The following is a 19,400-nucleotide window of genomic DNA, read 5'->3' on the forward strand; positions in this document are numbered from 1 at the left end:
CTATTCTCCCATCTAGTTCCAATTTCCCCATATCCCTTGATACCCTGACTAATTAGATACCTATCAATCTCCTGAAACACCCTCAATGATCGGGCCTCCACAGCTGTACATGGCAATGAATTCCATAAAACCACGACCCTCTGGCTAAAAAAATTCTCATCTCTGTTTTAAATGGGTACCCTCTAATTCTAAGCCTTTTGTCCTGGACTCACCCACCAAGGAAAACAGCCTTTCCACATCTACTCTGTTCAACCCTTTCAACATTCAACATGTTCTATAGATCCCCTCTCATTCTTCTATACTCTAATGTATACAGTCCAAGAGCCGACAAATGCTCCTCATATGTTAGCCCCTGCATTCTAGGAATTATCCTTGTAAATCTTCTCTGAACTCCCTCCAACATCAGTACATCCCTTCTAAGATAGGGGGCCCAAAACTGCACACAGTATTCCAAATGAGGTCTCACCAGTGCCTCATAGAGCCTCATCAACACCTCCTTACTCTTATACACTATTCCTGTTGAAATGAATGCCAACATAGCATTCGCTTTCCTCACTGCCGATCCAACCTCGTGGTTAACCTTTAGGGTATCCTGCACAAGGACCCCCAAGTCCCTTTGCACTTCCGACTTTTGAATTTTCTCCCCATCTAAATAATAATCTGCCCGATTATATCTTCTTCCAAACTGTACAACCGTATATTTCTCAACATTATATCTCATCTGCCATTTCTTTGCCCACTCTCATAAACTGACCAAGTCTCTCTGCAACCTTTCCGTTTCTTCAACACTTCCTGCTCATCCACCTATCTTGGTGTCATCCACAAACTTAGCCACAAAACCATTTAATCCATAATCTAAATCATCGATATACGCTGTAAAAAGAAGCGGCCCCAACACCGACCCCTGTAGAACACCACTAGTAACCGGCAATCAACATTAATAGGATCCCTTTATTCCCACCCTTTGCTTTCTGCCTATCAGCCAATGCTCCACCCATTCCAATATCCAGGTAAGGGTTAACGACAGTGGTCGCCACAGGATACTCCAACAAAATTCCACGTATGGATCATACGAAGTGACAGTCACACATCCAATGTGCACAGTGTGCCATTAATCAACCTAATCCTTTGGGCATGGGAAAGTGTCAGACTTTACCCATTGCTTCAGCAAACTACTGCCAACAGCTTGTAGTCCAAAACTTCCACTCTCTCTTCTCTACTTAAAGTCCCAGTGGCCTGTTGCAGCTTGTTATACTGATGTCATCGTCCCGCCTCGTCCAGGCGTTTTAAAGTGACACCCACAGTAAATGAAACTGTGGTCACGTAACACCTCCCCCCCCCCCCCCAAGAAGAGAAAATTTTGATCTGCAAGAGCAAAATTTTAACTGCAAACTACAATATGTAAAACAATACATTTAGTTATCATATAGCATACTAATATAACATATTGCAGAAGCGTATATAAATAATAAATTCCACTCCACTATTAAAAGTACATTGCAAACTTAATATCTAGAAAGACAGTCAGCAATTATATTATCCTTGCCTTTAATGTGAGTTATCATGAGATCATACTCCTGCAAAATCAGACTCCAATTCCACAACCTTCTATTTTTGTTTTTCGCTTTATTCAAGAACACCAATGGATTATGGTCGGTATAAACCACAAGTTGTTTCTGAGCCGGGCAAACATACACATCAAAACGCTGCAAAGCCAAAATAAGTGATAATAATTCCTTCTCAATGGTGGAATGATTTCTTTGATGCTCATTGAATTTCTTTGAAAAGTAAGCCACAGGATAGTCAACATCCTCATAATCATCCCTTTGTAGTAACACTGCTCCTGCAGCTTCGTCACTGGCATCCACAGCTATGGAAAATGGCTTTGCAAAGTCAGGTGACCTGAGCACAGGTTGGTGACATAAGATAGCTTTCAATTTAACAAATGCCTCCTGACTTTAGAGGCTTTTAAGAGACTTTTGGATAGGCACATGGATGTAAGGAAGATGGAAGGATATGGACATGGTGTAGGTAGGAGGTTCTTGTTTTTTTAAATTTACTTTTTAGCTGATTTGGCAAAACATTACAGACTGAAGAGGCTGTTGCTATGCTGTACTAATATTTTGAGAAGAAACATCATGCATTGACTCAATTAAATGCTAATCCGTAGAGATGTCGGGAAAAAAATGTTTATTGATAGTTCGAAATTCTTTGGTGTTTCAAACATTTTCTAGTGTAGTTCCATGGAAGACTAAAAACTTCAGCAAAACTAGTGAGAAGTTATTTTCATAAGTTTACACTATAAGAGTAAGGACATTTCATGATATTTTTACAAGATCAACCTAGGCTCTGACTTAGTTGTATTGCTAATAGCACGTGCAACACCTCTCTGCACAGCAAGATCTTTCAATGCTTGAGTCAACTCATTAATGGCTTTGCCCTACAACTACTTTAATGTCTAGAGTGACAGACTGATATTCCTGAGCTTTGAGATTTGAGCACTGTGGCTGGCTACTGCTGTACTTTGACTCTATAGTCTGTGTATTTCCTGAGAACTCTTCTAAAAACCACAGACGATCCTCCTCTCGCACTTCTATTACTGAATACTCTGGGTTGCTCTGCACGAATTGGTGGAGCTCCCTTCTAAGGGAAGGATCTCTGAGCGCCACTCTCATACTGGCCATAGCATCAGGGAATCGCAAGCTAAGAGTTCGGGCTCGGGCACGTGAAAACTCTTATGTCTTCATCCTCATGCTGTTTGTGACTATAGAAGCTATACAACAGCTGGAGTGTACAATGGTTGTCACTAAAAGCTTCTCTTAGATAGGTGAAGAAGTCATCAGCCTGGTCTTCCTCCTGCCTACTTCGCAACTCTAATTTGTTCATTCACATTAGATTCAGTTTGCCCACCATCTGGATGTAACATTATGAAAACTCAAGTCTCTACAACGATCCTGAGAAAGGAGTTGCTGATGTCTTTGGCAGAAAACATGACAACTTCACGGCCGCAGTTGCTCTGGATCACCGTCACAGTTCGACGCTCTGTCTTCAGTACCGCTGTCCCAGCCCGGTCCCCGCATGGTAACAGGCTCTTCTGTTCCACGGGAGCGGCTGACATGTCCTTCCCCACTACCGTATAATGTATTGTATATTGTACTGCATACAAAAATCAAAAACCCTCTAAACTAGCTTGGAATTGCCCCACTCCTGGTACCAAATTTTGCAGGCTGGGGAAAAATACACACATAGGACAACAAATACTTTTTTTCAGGACTTTAATTCTTTTATTTGTTTTAGACATTTTCATGAAAAAAGGTATCAAAATAAAAACGATGAAATGAATGAAAAAAGTTCCTTCTGTTACATTCTCAGCTTAATTTCGGACCACACCCTTGTATGCGGTAGGAAAATAAATTAAAAATATAACAAACCAATATAGTGGGAATTCTACAAAAAATACAAACAACGTTAGAATCCCACCAACCCTGTACCTTATACACAACATCAAAAATATAAATACATCTCATCCTAAATAAAAGATATAGAGACTCACTTTGGCAAACGTGTTTAACTTCTACACACGTATAGGCTAGACCCTGCAACAAGTTCTCCTCGCTCATGCTACGTGAAGAGATTAACACATTCACATTACTCCGTTACATTCAAATTCAGTCATAAAATAAAGCAAGTTAAAATAAATTTTTACACTATATTACTTTGTAGTTAAATTATTAGAAGGCTAACCTATTAGGCCAATAAGGAACTTGGTACAACCACGCTACCTTTCTCGCGAAAATCTAAAGTATCCACATGTAAAACATGTCAAATTGCCGATATTCTAGATTTACAAACACGTGTAAATGAATTGACATGGATATTATCAACTACTATTTAACTTTCCTCCCCAAACCTGGTAAAAGCATTTGAACGTCGTTCTCTTTAGAACGTGGTAACTTTTCTTTCCGGTGCAAAATGTCACCGTTTTCTCTTAGTGACACAGGCAGCTATTTTAGCATTACCAAGGTGAATACATAAGTGCACTTCAACAATAGAAATTATATTCAACCGTCACCTGGCTACATTTACACAGTTTAACCTGCTAAGCTAGTTTTATGTGTCAAAACACGAGGAAATCTGCAGATGCTGGAAATCCAAGTAACACACACAAAATGCTGGTGGAACGCAGCAGGCCAGGCGGTATCCACGGGGGAAAAAAGAGTACAGCCCACATTTCGGTCCGAAACGCTTCATGACAAGTTGTGAAGCCAGAATAGATGCATGCGCATGCGCCCTTTCTTCCTTTACGAGCAGAACTTTTCATGTCGCTTATTCTGATTGGCTGCCTTGTTACCGTGAGGACGTAAACTGTTCGAAAAGACGCTTCATTTAGTCTGACCGAAGAAGCATATTGACTTCCCTTTTTAATATAATTGGTATAGAACAAAAATAAAACGAATGAAGTGAGAAAGTAGCGGAGGGATATTCCGATTGTGTGTTTATATATGTTTGGCGCTGGCAGGCCGAGTAGCGTCTATCCAATCAGCTACCGCTTAATGCAACGAACCCACGACCTCTGCAGAGAGTGCGCCTGCGTAATTTCGCAGTGGCTGCTGGGAGCCCAAGTTGCGGTCGCGGGCTGAATGACTGCGCACGCGCAGTGCTCGACATGAGTGGGGAAGCGGTTTGATTTGTACCGATCTCCGGCCTTGCGCTGTAACCCGGGCAACCACCCGAACTCGAGCTGGGCAGCGGGTAGGCCCCTGCATCCACCCCCCCGGTTCTAGGATGGCAGTTTCGGGACCGACGAAAATCGCTTGGAAGCTCCGTAAGTCGAGAGGCAGCGGGGGAGAATAAAGAAAGGATGGAAGTATATGGGGATCAACGCACACAAAAGGGGGGGGGGCGGGTAGGATTTCAACGGGTCAGGCAGCATCTGTGAAGGGATTTAGTCAGAAATAGTGAGAAATAGTTACAAAAAAAAAACAGACCAGAGAGAGAGGGAAGGGAGGTGGGGTAGATAGAAACTGGGAGGAGTGTCGGGGAACAAGAGTTAAGGGAGTGAGAGAAAAATGAAAACTGGGGGGGAATAAGATAGATTATGCGAAGGATTGAAGATGATTGCAAACGGGGATTTTGGGCTTTCTAAGTAGAGGCACGAAATACAAAAACTATGTAAAACAAAAACTCAGCAAGTCAGGCACTATGTGGGAAGGTCAATTTTTGAGTCTGCAAACCTGTTGGATCTGGAAAAATAAATGTAGGTCTTCATTTGGAGTGAAGGTGTGGGAAGGATAACGAGCCTTTGTAAAACAGGTTGAAAGGGAAATGTGTTTATTTTACTCCAGAGTGGTGGATCCTTGGAATGTATTGCTTGGTATGGTGGTAGAGGTAAATAGATTCCCTCTAGAGGCTTGAAAGAGATGTTTGGATAGGCACATGGATGTAAGGGTGTGGACATTGTGTAGGTAGAAGGGATTGGTGTCTGGATGTTCTTGATTTGCTTTTTAGCTGGTTCAACACAACATTGGGCTTCCTGTGCTGCCCTGTTGTATGCAACATTAATTTGGCCTCAGCTGAAGTATTTTGTCCACTTCTCAGTGTCACTGGATGTGATGTGAATTTTTGTTTTCTGTGGATGTGCAAGAGATTTATTAAAGTAATATTGGGGCAAAGGATTTTAGTTACATGGATAGACTGGAGAAGCCAGGGTTATTCTCCCTGGAGCAGAAAAGGCTACAGGGAGACCTGATGGCAGTTTATAAAATTGTAATGGGTGAAAGCATGGAGAGTAACCTGTCTTTAAAGGAGAGACATAGAATGAAGGTGATTTGGAAATGAACTGAAAGTGAGGTGAGGGGTTATACAGTGTCCAGAATAGCTGTAAATGTGGATTAACTTGTTCTATTCAAGGGCAAGCTGTCTGAAAGGAAAGAATTTGCAGAACTGTGGAGGGAGGATATAAGAGTATGATAAAAATCTGGATTTCACGAGTCCCATCACTGACTTCAAGATGTATGATTCACTGGTACCTTCCAGTGTTTTAAAAAGCTCTGTGTACCACTACCAGTGTCATTGTGGGTTGCTAAGGTTATTGTTTGGAGTTGCCATTCAAAATGCATGGCGACTTCCTGCGATGTTTCTTGTAGACAGTATGAGCTTCAGTGAAGATGCACCTGTGGTGGAATGAATAAATTTAAGTAAATTATGGGGATGGTGGCCAAGTAGGTATAGTGCTTCAAACGTGAGAATATCTGCAGATGCTGAAAATCCAAAGCACCACACACACAAAATGCTGGAGGAGCTCAGCAGGCTAGGCAACATCTATGGAAAAGAGTACAGTTGATGTTTCGGGCTTATCAGGACTGGTAAGAAAGGGAAGTCAGAGTAAGGTGGAGGGAGGGGAGTAAGTAGTACAAGGTGGTAGGTGATAGGTGAAACGGGGAGGGAGTGAAGTAAAGAGCTGGGACGTTGTTTGGTGAAAGAGATAAAGGGCTGGAGATAGGAGAGGACAGAAGATCATGTAAGAAATGGAAAAGGGAGAAGCACCATAGAGAGGTGATGGGTAAGAAAGGAGATGAGCTGAGAGAGAGAAACAGGAATTGGGAATGGTGAAGGAGGGGAGGGGGTGGGCAATTACAGGAAGTTCGAGAAATCGATGTTCATGCCAAGAGGTTGGAGACTAGACAGAAGGAATATAAGGTATTGTTCATCAAATGTGAGTGTGGCCTCATCATGGCAGTCAGAATGGGAATGAGAAGTAGAATTGAAATGGATGGCTCTCGGATCTCGCTTTTTGTGGTGGGCGGAGCATAGGTACTCAGTGAAGCGGCCTCCCAGTCTACATTGGGTCTCACCAATGTACGAGAGGCCACACTGGGAGCACTGGATTCAGTAGAAGATCCCAACAGTCTTGCAGGTATTGTGCTGCTTAGAGTTGTATAGTGCAGATATAGACCTTTCAGCACATTTCATCCATACGGACAGTGATGCACAACAATGCTACTCCCAGCTACCTACATTTGTCCCTACCTACATCTTTCCTATCTAGGTACCTCTTCAAATGACTTTTAAATATTGTAATTGTGTCATCTTCTATCACTTTCTCTGGCAGTTTGCTGCATATAAGCACCACCTTCTCCTTTTTAAAAAAAAAACTCCTTTAAATCTCTTTATGCCCTCTAATAATAAACTCCCCCATAATTTGATAAAAATCTATATGGACACCCCCTCAGCCTTCTAAGTTCCAGTGAGGATAAATCTAATATCTCCCTCTGTAAAACCCTCAGTCCCAGACCTCACTTCTGTACTCTTTCTAATGCTACCACATTGTGTGGTGATCAGAACTACACAACACTCCTAAGTACAGCCTGACCAATGTTTTGTATAGCTGTGACATAACATCCCAACTTGCATCAGCCAGTGAAGGCCAGCATGCTGATTACCTTCTTCACTATCCTGTCCTCATGTCACCGTTTTCAGGAAGCTATGAACTTGCACCTGAATGTCCTGTGCACCAACACTCCAAAGGTCCCTGCATTTACAAGTTCAAGTTTAATGGTCATTCACCCATAATTGAATAGCCATGAATTCAGCCAAATGAAACAGGTGTGAAGAAATTCTGGTTTAAGACAGTTCCACGACTATTTGCTGGTGGGTAAATTAAACAAAGGAAACAACTAAACACTTTATTAATCACACTTTTTCTGGTAAACAATCATTGCAAACAATAGCCTCTAGCTTCCCTTTTGGAGTTGAGCTTTTGAACCACCTGTACAAGTGGTGGTGGGGTCCAGCCCTGACAGTGGGGAATGAGCCAAAGTTTGGCCATTGTTGGAGTGGACTTGGAGGCAATTTGATGTGGCAGGACCAAGGCGAACACAGGGGAGACAGAGTCACGGTGGAGCCTGGGTCCGAGAGCGAGATGTGAGCTGAGGTTTGGACAGCTTAAGTCCTGGGCCAGATTGAAAAGGTCAAGGTGTCGCAGCCGGAGACGAACATTGGGCTGCTGTTCAGCTTGCTTCTCAGTGAGGTCAACTCATCTCTGCACTGAATTGAGGCTGTGGCCTGCAGCTAACTCACTCACATGAATTTCAATTCTGAATGCTATTTGCTTTTATTTGCACAATTTTTTTTCTCTTTGCACATTGGGTGTTTGATGGTTTTCTTTTGTTTTAATGGGTTCTTTTGGGTTTTGTGGCTGCCTGTAAGGAGAGAAATCGCAATGTTTATGTATAAAGTATTTTAATAATAAATGTACTTTGAAGTTCAAACTTTGGAAATACTACCAACAGTCATACACTGCACAAGGCACATACAATACATGTAGGATAGCAAGTAAACATACAGTCACACATATATATAGTCCAAGTCCCTAGGTGACATGTCCTGTAAATTGGGTATGTTCAGCAAGAACAAGCAGTTCTCAGCAGTCTGCAGACCAACATATGGAAGCATGCACATATGCAATCCAGCTTGCCATTCCACTGATTGACCATTGGAGGGCAGGACCACTGGTTAGGGCCAGCCCCCACCCAGCATGGATGCTGTGCTACACTTCTTCCAGCATCTTCTTTCCTAGACTGCTGCAATGGCAAGCCCATGGCTTGAGGCCTGGTCCGTACTACAACTGAGGCCGTGCAGCTCCCCTGCCGCCTGTCTTGTGGAAAGGGAAAACAGATTTGCAGCATTTTACATGATCAATGTCCAACAGGGCCTAGCAATCACAAGAGAAACATCCAAGACAATCCTTGCTGTTAAACTGCACACTGCCTTTGCGCACTGTCTCCAATGTCTTCCTGTAGCAGCCAGCAACATGGTCTGCACTGTCCAGATCCTCCATCAGCGAGCATCTCTCTAATGGGTGGACCTGCAGTACATGAAGTTCTTAATGTCCAGCATTGTCCTGCGATCATAAAAAAAGACAAAAACACTTTGGTTGACCTAAGAGGCTGCTGTGTTTAAGCATGGTACCATCTTACTAGAAGTAAGATTTTAGTTATCAGTTATATTTATTTCACATATCCTGTTAGGATTAGATGTCCCAAAATGCATTATTTTGCACTTATTTGGATGAAGGGACAGAATATACAAGTATTTGGATGAATAGGTCCTGATAAGGGATAGTCAGCAGAGCTTTGTACTTGGTAGGTTGTGTCTAACCAGACTTACAGAGTTTTTCAAGGAGGCTAGCAAAAAGTTTATGAAGGAAAGGCAGTAGATGTTGTCTATATGGACAACATTTTGTCAAACCTTTGACAAAGTCCTACACAGGGGGTTGGGGTGGTCCAGGTGATTCAATTGCTTGACATTCAGGATGAAGTAGTCAATTGAATTCAACATTGGCTTAATGGAAGACACCAGAGAATGGTTGCCTCTCTGTCTGGAGGTTTGTGTGTTGCAGGTATCAGTGCTGGGTCCGTTGTTATTTGTCATGTGAAATAATGATTTGGATCACAGTGTGGTAAATTGGATCAGCAAATTTGCAGATGACAGCAAAATTGGGGGGTACTTGAGTTCAGCATTTAACACAATCATCCCTCAAAAACTGATTGGAAAGCTGAGCCTACTGGGCCTGAACACCTCCCTCTGCAACTGGATACTAGACTAAATGACTGGGAGACCTCAATCAGTCCGGATCAGAGGCAGCATCTCCAACACCATCACACTGAGCACGGGGGCACCCCAGGACTGTGTGCTCAGTCCACTGCTGTTCTCTCTGCTGACCCATGACTCTGCTCGAACACAGCTTGAACCACCTCATCAAGTTAGCTGATGACACAACCATGGTCGGTTTCATCAGCAAGAACGACAAGTCAGCTTACAGAGAGGAGGTGCAGTGGCTAATGGACTGGTGCAGAGCCAACAACCTGTCTCCGAATGTGAACAAAACAAAAAAGATGGTTGATGACTTCAGGAAGGTACGGAGCGACCACTCGACGGCACCTCGGTAGAGATCGTTAAGAGCACCAGATTTCTTGGTGTTCACCTGGTGGAGAATCTCACCTGGTCCCTCAACACCAGTTCCATAGCAAAGTAAGCCCAGCAGCGTCTCTACTTTCTGCAAAGGCTGAGGAAAGTCCATCTCTCCCCCCCCCCCCCCCCCCCCCCCCCCCCATCCTCATCACATTCTACGGGGGTTGTATTGAGAGCATCCTGAGCAGCTGCATCACTGCCTGGTTCGGAAATTGCACCATCTTGGATTTCAAGACCCTGCAACAGATAGTGAGGTCAGCTGAGAAGATCATCAGGGTCTCTCTTCCCACCATTACGGACATTTATACTACACGCTGCATCTGCAAAGCAAACAGCATTATGAAGGACCACACGTACCCCTCATATAAACTCTTCTCCCTCCTGCCGTCTGGGAAAAGGCACCAAAGCATTCGGGCTCTCATGACCAGACTATGTAACAGTTTCTTCCCCCAAGCTATCAGACTCCTCAATACCCAGAGCCTGGACTGAAACCAACTTACTGCCCTATTGTCTTGTTTATTATTTATTGTAATGCCTGCACTGTTTTGTGCACTTTATGCAGTTCTGGGTAGGTCTGTAGTCTAGTATAGGTTTTTTCTGTATTTTTTTATGTAGTTCAGTCTAGTTTTTGTACTGTTTCATGTAACACCATGGTCCTGAAAAACGTCGTCTCATTTTTACTGTGTACTGTACCAGCAGTTATAGTTGAAATGACAATAAAAAGTGACTTGACTAGTGGACAGCAAGGAAGGCTATCAAACTTTGCAGCAGGATCTGGACAATCTGGAAAAACGGGCTGAAAGTATTAACGCAACCAAGTGCAAGATGTTACACTTTGAGAAGTCAAACATGGGCTATATATATATATATATATAGATATATATATGTGTGTGAACGAGAGAGCACTGAGTACTGTGGTAGAGCAAAAGGATATGAGAATTCAGATCCATAATTCCTGGAAAATGGCAACACAGATAGATGGGTTCGTAAAAAGAGCTTTTAGCACATTGGCCTTCAGAAATCAGAATACTGAGTACGGGAGTCTGGCTGTTATGTTCAAATTGAATAGGATATTGGTGAGGTCTAATTTGGAGTATTGTGTGCAGTTCTAGTCACCTACCTACAGGAAAGATATCAATGAGTTTGAAAGAGTACAGAGAAAATTTATAAGGAAGTTGCAAGGACTTGAGGACCTGAGTTACAGAAACAGAAAACCTACAGCACAATACAGGCCCTTCGGCCCACAAAGCTGTGCCAAATGTGCCCTTACCTTAGAACTACCTAGGCTTACCCATAGCCCTCTATTTTTCTAAGCTCCATGTACCTATCCAGGAGTCTCTTAAAAGACCCTATTGTTTCCGCCTCCACCACTGCCGCTGGCAGCCCATTCCACGCACTCACCACTCTGCATTAAAAAAAACTTACCCCTGACATCTCCTCTGTACCTACTTCCAAGCACCCTAAAACTATGCCCTCTCATGCTAGTCATTTCAGCCCTGGGAAAAACCCTCTGACTATCTACACGATCAATGCCTCTCATTATCTTGTACACCTCTATCGGGTCACCTCTTGTCCTCAGTTGCTCTAAGGAGAAAAGGCTGAGTTCACTCAACCTATTCTCATAAGGCAAGCTCCCCAATCCAGGCAACATCCTTGTGAATCTCCTCTGCACCCTTTCTATGGTTTTGACGTCCTTCCTGTAGTGAGGTGACCAGAACTGAGCACAGTACTCCAAATGGGGTCTGACCATGGTTCTTAATAGCTGTAACATTACGTCTCTGCTCTTAAACTCAATCTCATGGTTGATGAAGGCCATTGCACCGTATGCTTTCTTAATCATAGAGTCAAACTGCATAGCAGCTTTGAGTTATAGGTAAAGGTTGAATAAGTTGGGACTTTATTCCCTGGAACATAGGAGAATGAGGGGAGATTTGATAAAGGTATACAAAATTATGAGGTGTAGTAATAGTGTAAATGCAAAACAGACTTTTTCCACTGAGATTGGGTGAGACTAGAACTAGAGGTCATAGGTTAAGGGTAAAAGGTAAAATGCTTAAGGGGAACCTGGGAGCTTCTTCACTCAGAGGGTGTACAGTGTGGAACAAGCTGCAAGCGGAATTAGTGGATGCAGTTTTGATTGTAACATTTAAAAAAAAGTTTGGATAAGTGCATGGATAAGAGGGAAGGGGTGTGGAGGACTATAGTGTAGGTTGATGGGACCAGGCAGAATAACAGTTCAGCTTGGATTAGATAGGCTTAAAGGCTGGTTTTGTGGTGTAGTGTTCTGACTCTTAAGTTCTACCTGGCACCATTCTACCAAACCTTTCAGCTGATTAATGTCCCTTTCCATCCTTTCACAACCTTCTTCACTATCTAATACTCCACCAAGTTATGGGTCACTTCATCTACATTCTCTTCCAAGTCATTTACATACTTGACAAACACTGATTCCCTGCAGAATACCACTGGTTTTAGATATCCAGTCAGTAAAACATCCCTTAACTATATCCTCTGCATCTTGTCACCAATTCAGTACCATAATCTTCTGGGGCACCCCACCAAACAGGACTTTGCTAAAGGTTCTGCCAAAATCTATGCAAATCATGTCCACCACCCTGCCTTCATCAATTTTCCTTGTTGGCTCCCAGAAACAAAGCCATCAGATTTGTGAGATAGAATCTCCCTTGTGTAAAACTTTGCGTGCTTCTCATCAGTTCCTACCTTTCCAAGTGAACTTAATTCTTGCTGCTTAGTGTTTTTATCCCCCAATAATTTCCCTGCTATTGATGCAAGACTGTAGTTTCTTGGCTTATTTCTATTTCCCTTTCTTTAGCTATCCTCCTGTCTTCTGGTACCTTTCCTGTAATGAATGAAGATTCCTATTAAATCAACCCCCCCCCCCCCACCCATCCTAAAGGTAAGCTCTCTAGTTTGTGATTCACCAACTCCAGGGAGAAATATTGTATGCATTCTTTCTATCTACTCCCCTCATGATTTCATGCATCTCTGTAAGATCACCCCTCAATCTCCTGTGTTCCAATGAATAAAGTCACAGCCTGCTCAAGCTCTTTTCATACATCAGTCCCTCATGTACCAGAAACAATGGTGTAAATCTCCTCTGTACTCTTTCCAGCTTAATAGTATTTTTTCTATAGCAGGCAACCTAAAATGAACACAATATTTCAAATATGCTCAGAGTAGAGGAACAACACCTTGTATTCCATCTAGGCAGCCTCCAACCTGGTTTAAAAAAAATCCCTCCCCCTTCCTTCCTCTTCTATTCCCCACTCTGGCCTCTTACATCTTCTCACCTGCCTATCACCTCCCTGGTGCCCCTCCTTCTCTCTCTCCTATGATCCAGTTTCTTCTATCAGATTCCTTCCGCTCTAGCCGTTACCTTTTCCACCCACCTGGCTTCACCTATCTGATTGAATCCTGTGTGCCAAAAGCCTTCTCGACTACTCTGCCTACCTGTGATGGTACTTTTAGAAATCCATGTACTTGTAATCCTATGTCCCTCTGTTCTACAACCTTCCCAGGATGCTGCCATTCCCTGGGATTGTCCTACCCTTATTTTCCCAAAATGTAATACCTCACACTAAACTCCATTTTAACGCCCACTTCTGCCATTTTAACAGCCACTTTCCCAGCTGTTCTGTGATGTTTACTTGGCTCTGTTAAACTGAAGCTGTGAGCTGTTCCAGGCTTCGTGTCTGTGGACTCACTTTTGTTCTGAATGTTACTTGCTTGCTCTTATCGTCTGCACAATTTGATCTCCCTCTCCTCCCCCCACATTGGGTGTTTGGTCTTTTTTTATGGGTTCTATTGGGTTTCTTGGTTTTGTGGCTATCCGTAAGAAGACGAATCTTGAAGTGGTATAAGGAATACATACTTTGATAATAAATGTACTTTGAACTTTGAGCTGTGCATGGCACTACCTATTTCAGTGTATTTTGCAAAGTTACGAAGCATGTCTTGTATATTATCCGAATCATTGAAATTAAAGACAAACTATAATGGGTCTAATAGCAAACCAGAAAGCACACCACTTGTCATAGGCCTTCGGTCCATTGACTGGAGTCTGTAACTAGCAGTAAAATTTTGTGTGAAGTAGCCTTGTTTATTTATGTTTGTTATAGATTTGCATTAACAAAGCCTTGGACTAAATGGAAAGGTGAGCAAGGAGATAAAACTAGATTTGTGAGTGAAATAGTGTAGGAAAGTGGTATTTTCAGAAGAGAATTTCTTTCTTTTCTTTCTTTTTCAATCTTTTTATTATTATTATTAATATCAACAAAATAAAATTGATACATAGATAATGGAATTACAAACATACACATTTCAACTGAACATGAAAGAATACATAAGCAATGATTACAGTATAAATGAGTATTCCCAAATCATGGACGATACAAGTAACAAATAAACAAGGCAAACCTAGGTATATCATAATATATATTAAAAAAACAGAAAAAAGAAAAAGAAAAAAAATTATGCAAAAAAGCCTAATCTAATAATTAATAAGAAGAAAAAAAGAAAAAAAGAGAAAAAGAAAAAAATGAAAAAAAAGGGCTGTTTATAATATCTCACAAAAATACAAAATCATCAGTGTCGTCAACTCCGATCCTCTCAACATATATAAAATTGAAACTGGAAAAACAAATAGGCTTGGAACAGGGTCATATTACATCATATGAAAATATTGAATAAATGGTCTCCATATCTTTTCAAATTTAATAGAAGTATCAAATACAACACTTCTCACATAACATAGTTTGAGAAAACCAATGAAATACGGTAGGAGGATTAATTTCTTTCCAATTCAACAAAATAGATCTTCTAGCCATTAATATAAGAAATGCAATCATTCGACAAGCAGAAGAGGATAAATGGAGTGAGTCCATCATTGGTAAACCAAAAATTGCAGTAATAGGATGGGGTTGTAAATCAATGTTCAATACCGTAGAAATAATATCAAAAATGTCTTTCCAATATTTTTTCAAAAGCGGACACGACCAGAACATATGAGTTAAAAGCGCTATCTCAGAATGACATCTGTCACAAATAGGATTTATATAGGAATAAAAATGAGCCAATGTATCCTTGGACATACGAGCCCTATGCACAACCTTAAACTGTATTAATGAATGTTTAGCACATATAGATTAACTAATTGAAGAATTTTATCCCAATTCTCAATAGGGATAGTAAGGTTAAGTTCTCTTTCCCAATCATTTTTAATCTTATAGAAGGGCTCTGAACGTATCTTCATAATTATATTGTAAAGTTTTGATATTAGCCCTTTCTGAGAAGGATTTAGTTCAAACAAATTCTCCAAAATACCTGAAGACACAAAATTTGGAAAAGTAGGAAGTACAGTATTTAAGAAATTCCTAATCTGTAAATATCTAAAAAAAAAATGAAATCTAGGCAAATTATATTTATTAGATAATTGTTCAAAAGACATAAAACAATTATCCAAAAATAAATCAGAAAATCGTAGTAATCCTTTAGTCTTCCAAGCTGAATAAGCTTGGTCTATAATAGAAGGATAAAAAAAACAATTGGATACAATAGGAATATTTAAAGCAAACTGAGTCAACCCAAAAAATTTCCGAAATTGAAACCATATACGTAAAGTATGTTTAACTATCGGGTTGTCAATTCGTTTCGGCAATTTAGAAAGAGCAAAGGGAAGAGAAGTCCCTAAAATAGAACCCAATGAAAATCCTTGTACAGATTTAATTTCCAGGTTCACCCAATGAGGGTTAAAAGATATATCCCAATCCTTTAACCAACATATCAAATATCGGATATTAACTGCCCAATAATAAAATCTAAAATTAGGCAATGCCAATCCACCTTCCTTCCTTGCCTTCTGTAAATATTTTTTTACCTAATCTAGGATTTTTATTCTGCCATATATATGAGGAAATTTTTGAATCAACATTAGCAAAAAAAGATTTCGGAATAAAAATTGGTACCGCTTGAAATATATATAAAAACTTGGGTAAAATAACCATCTTAATAGCATTAATCCAACCTAAGAAGAGAATTTATAGGAGAGATTTTAAAGTTGAGCTTCTATGTATGGAATAGATTATTGATGGATGTTATACGAATTATAACACTTGATATATTTTGATCAGAGAGCAAATTGATTTGGTTGTTTATGAATTACAGATTGTATTGAATTGCTAGGTGACTAAGATGTACATTTGTTGGCGTGGCTCTTGTTTTTCTTATGCCTCTTTACCAACTTTTTGAGTTTTATTGTTAAAGTGGCTAAATTGCTAAGAGATATCAAATTGATTACTGAAATTCTTTTGCCTCTCCCATATAGAGGAGTTTGTTGCACATGCTGGAAATGTAACCTGTCTGGTGTTGGGGAAGAATTCGGGCAGATTGTTGGCCACTGGTGGTGAAGACTGTCGCGTCAACTTGTGGTCAGTCAGCAAACCAAACTGTATTATGGTAAGCTGATAGATTTGGTATAGTGGTAACATTTTCCAACACTGAATTTATATAAAATTGTGTAGTTTTGCTTTATGACTTTGCCCTCAAACTAGAAAGGAAATTACACATAGTACTTTCACAAGCCATACTGATCCATGGCTAGGAATTGTAAATATTGGCTACTGGCGAACAGTGAATGCACCTGATATTGTAGTTAAGGTGCACTAGCATTTTTAAAATTGGGTTGTATTTTCATCTAACATGTTCCATGTGGTGCATAAACTTTAGATTTTTGATGATTTCAAAGGGTCAACATTGCAAAAGACAGATTGTTAATTTATTATCTATTTTTGTAATTGTAAATTACTTTTACATTACTGGCTTTGTTTATCTGTATTTTTAATGTTTTTTAAATTAATAAAATGCAATCTTTTTAACAGCTGAAGTGTTTTGTGTACCACCCAGTTTTTTTTTTCTTGAACACACCCATGAGTTCTAGGGAGTCACTGAACTGCTGGCTTCTTTGAATGAATAAAGTTTATTTTTGAACTGCTGACAAATAGTTGTACTTCTACAAAAAGATTTGATACTATTGGGAAATTTTGTGGAATATAATTGGTTGGTTGACTCCTAAATGTGTTAAAAGTTGTTATATGTATTTAAATGATGATAATAATTTAGTGTGTTCCTCTAAACTGGAATCCTGGACTTTTAGCTATATGTTTCAAATGTTGCATTCCTATTAGCATGCATGTATGTAGCCTTATTTTTGTACAGCCTAACAATGCCTGTTTAAAAGAGAAATTTCACTATAGAGTCTTACAGGTCACAACTCACCAGTTGAATGCATTCAGTTTAAAGACTCCGAGGAGTTGGTTGTTGCAGGCTCACAGTCTGGATCACTGAGAATATGGGATTTGGAAGCAGCTAAGAGTAAGTTATTGCTTATTCTTGTAAAATTTAATATCCATTTTTAAGACAGTTTTTCACTTGAAAGTTCTTATATAACCTCCATCAAACAAAATCTCAAATTATCATCACTAAGTCTAGCCAGCTACCCTATTTCCTATTACATAAGGAGAACAGCTATTGTCTGAAAATAAATGTCTAATTTCATGATTTACTTGAAAATAAAGATAGCATTTGCAGTCTTCTGTGGAAACTGTATTAATGAATGAATTTGAGTGTGCCTTTAAATCTATCCAAGTATTTAATATTGCAACTAAACTAAATTCTGTGTTCTTAATTCCCATTTGCCCTTTGTTCAATGCTTTTAACTGTGTTTTGTAAACAGAGATAATTAGAATCTATTTTTCTGTTTTCTCAAAAGTTTCGGCAGCTTGGATGTCTCAAATCTGGTCTGGCACATATTCAGGGACACTAAACTTTTTAAAGTTCAGCAACACATCACTTTGTCAGATCTGTATGGTTTCTTCTTTTAAGTCTGCTACCATTTTAAATGGTGTAATGACAAAAGTGAGTTTCTCTACTGAATTAGTCTGGTCCAATTTTATTGGTTTCTCTTTATATCCAGGTGCAGCATATGAAGATTGTAAAGGCCAATAATGGCCAATTCTTGTACCAACATAAAGATATTACATGTTTTCAGCTTTGTTCAATTGTCTGAAAAGTTTAAGAAAGAGTAATTTTGAAGGAAACAGTAGCACTTTTCTAGGATTCATATCATGAAAGTTCCAGTAATTTATTCTAGGAATATTTTTAAGAAATGCTACATTTTAAGTCCAATAGTTTGTCAGCATCAGGAAGGAGAAAGCAAATGCTATACAGCATCTTGATATTAACTTCTGACTTTTGGTGAGCAAGAAAAATGTAGCAATGCATTATGTCACTTTTCTTTGTTTATTCAACAATTTTTCTAAAAAAAAATCTTAGTCGTGATAATTAAAAATGTGAAAATACCAGATCGAGACAAGGGAAAATTGCACTATTAATAGAACACAACTGAGTTCTGTGTTCACAACTGAACACAACTAAAGTTAGCTGTACAAAGTTGTCTGGAATTATAATTGTACATTCAAATTAAGAAGTTTACAATTCAACTCATGAAACTAAGTCACAATTTTAATCACAAATGATTAACTTTATGGATAATTCATTACTTGGCAATGAGTGTGATAATGTATTAACATTGTAAATTTTGTTTTCTTTCCAAGTCCTTCGGACACTGTCTGGTCACAAGGCCAACATTTGCAGTTTAGACTTTCATCCTTTTGGAGAGTTTGTGGCCTCTGGTTCTATGGATACCAATGTAAAGGTGCTGTATAAAACAGAACAAGTAAAAGTTAATTGTAATTTTAAAAGAAAATTTTTGGAATAAGAAAAGACTGACTACTTAAGACTGTCTCTGGATACAGCCCACAACAATTTTAAATATAGTTCATCACTTTTCTCCAGAAACCCATGCAACTGTCTGCTGACTTATTTTTGTTGTTTGATGGTGTTGCCTGATAAAATGTTTTCAAGACTCATTCATTCTTCTGTAAAAGCACAATATGTCATAGTGGTAATTATAAAGCATCTTTCATGTCCATGCTGACAAGTAGGCACCTATCCATTTCCACCTTTGGATACAACTCTCCTCATCCTTGAGGACATCTGCAAAATGCAATTATCTCAGGAAGGCGGCATCCATCATCACAGACACCCACCACTGGGGCTGTTTAAGTTTTTTACCATCTCAATGTTGCCGTTAGACAGGATGTACAGGATCTTGAAAACCTATTCATCAAGGTTCAGCTTCCCCATTGATGCTGGGTTTTTGATCCGATCTGGAAAAACTCTTAACACTACCTTGGACTATATTTCTTTTTCTCACTCTCAAGTTGCACTTGTATTATTATATTTTGTTGTGTAAACTGTTTAATTTGTGTTAATTTTTTCTTATGCTAACTTACATTTGTCATTTTTGTAATGTGCTTCAGAAAAAAAAATTCGTGGCATTTATGCCTTGT

The 19,400-nt window shown here is 39.8% G+C and overlaps 1 protein-coding gene across 1 annotated transcript in view; it reads left to right on the forward strand.

The window, feature by feature from the left end:
- The first annotated feature begins 4,640 nt into the window (after window positions 1-4,640).
- Window positions 4,641-19,400, forward strand: part of katnb1 (katanin p80 (WD repeat containing) subunit B 1) — a 74,599-nt gene continuing 59,839 nt past the window's right edge. Inside the window, exons 1-4 of the mRNA XM_073069724.1 lie at window positions 4,641-4,825; window positions 16,316-16,446; window positions 17,244-17,361; window positions 18,603-18,703. Of these exons, the coding sequence (XP_072925825.1) occupies window positions 4,786-4,825; window positions 16,316-16,446; window positions 17,244-17,361; window positions 18,603-18,703 (390 nt within the window). The 5' untranslated portion in view covers window positions 4,641-4,785. The remainder of the gene's footprint in view (window positions 4,826-16,315; window positions 16,447-17,243; window positions 17,362-18,602; window positions 18,704-19,400) is intronic.

The sequence above is a fragment of the Hemitrygon akajei genome, chromosome 17 (genome assembly GCF_048418815.1).
Source record: "Hemitrygon akajei chromosome 17, sHemAka1.3, whole genome shotgun sequence".
Lineage (NCBI taxonomy): Eukaryota > Metazoa > Chordata > Chondrichthyes > Myliobatiformes > Dasyatidae > Hemitrygon > Hemitrygon akajei.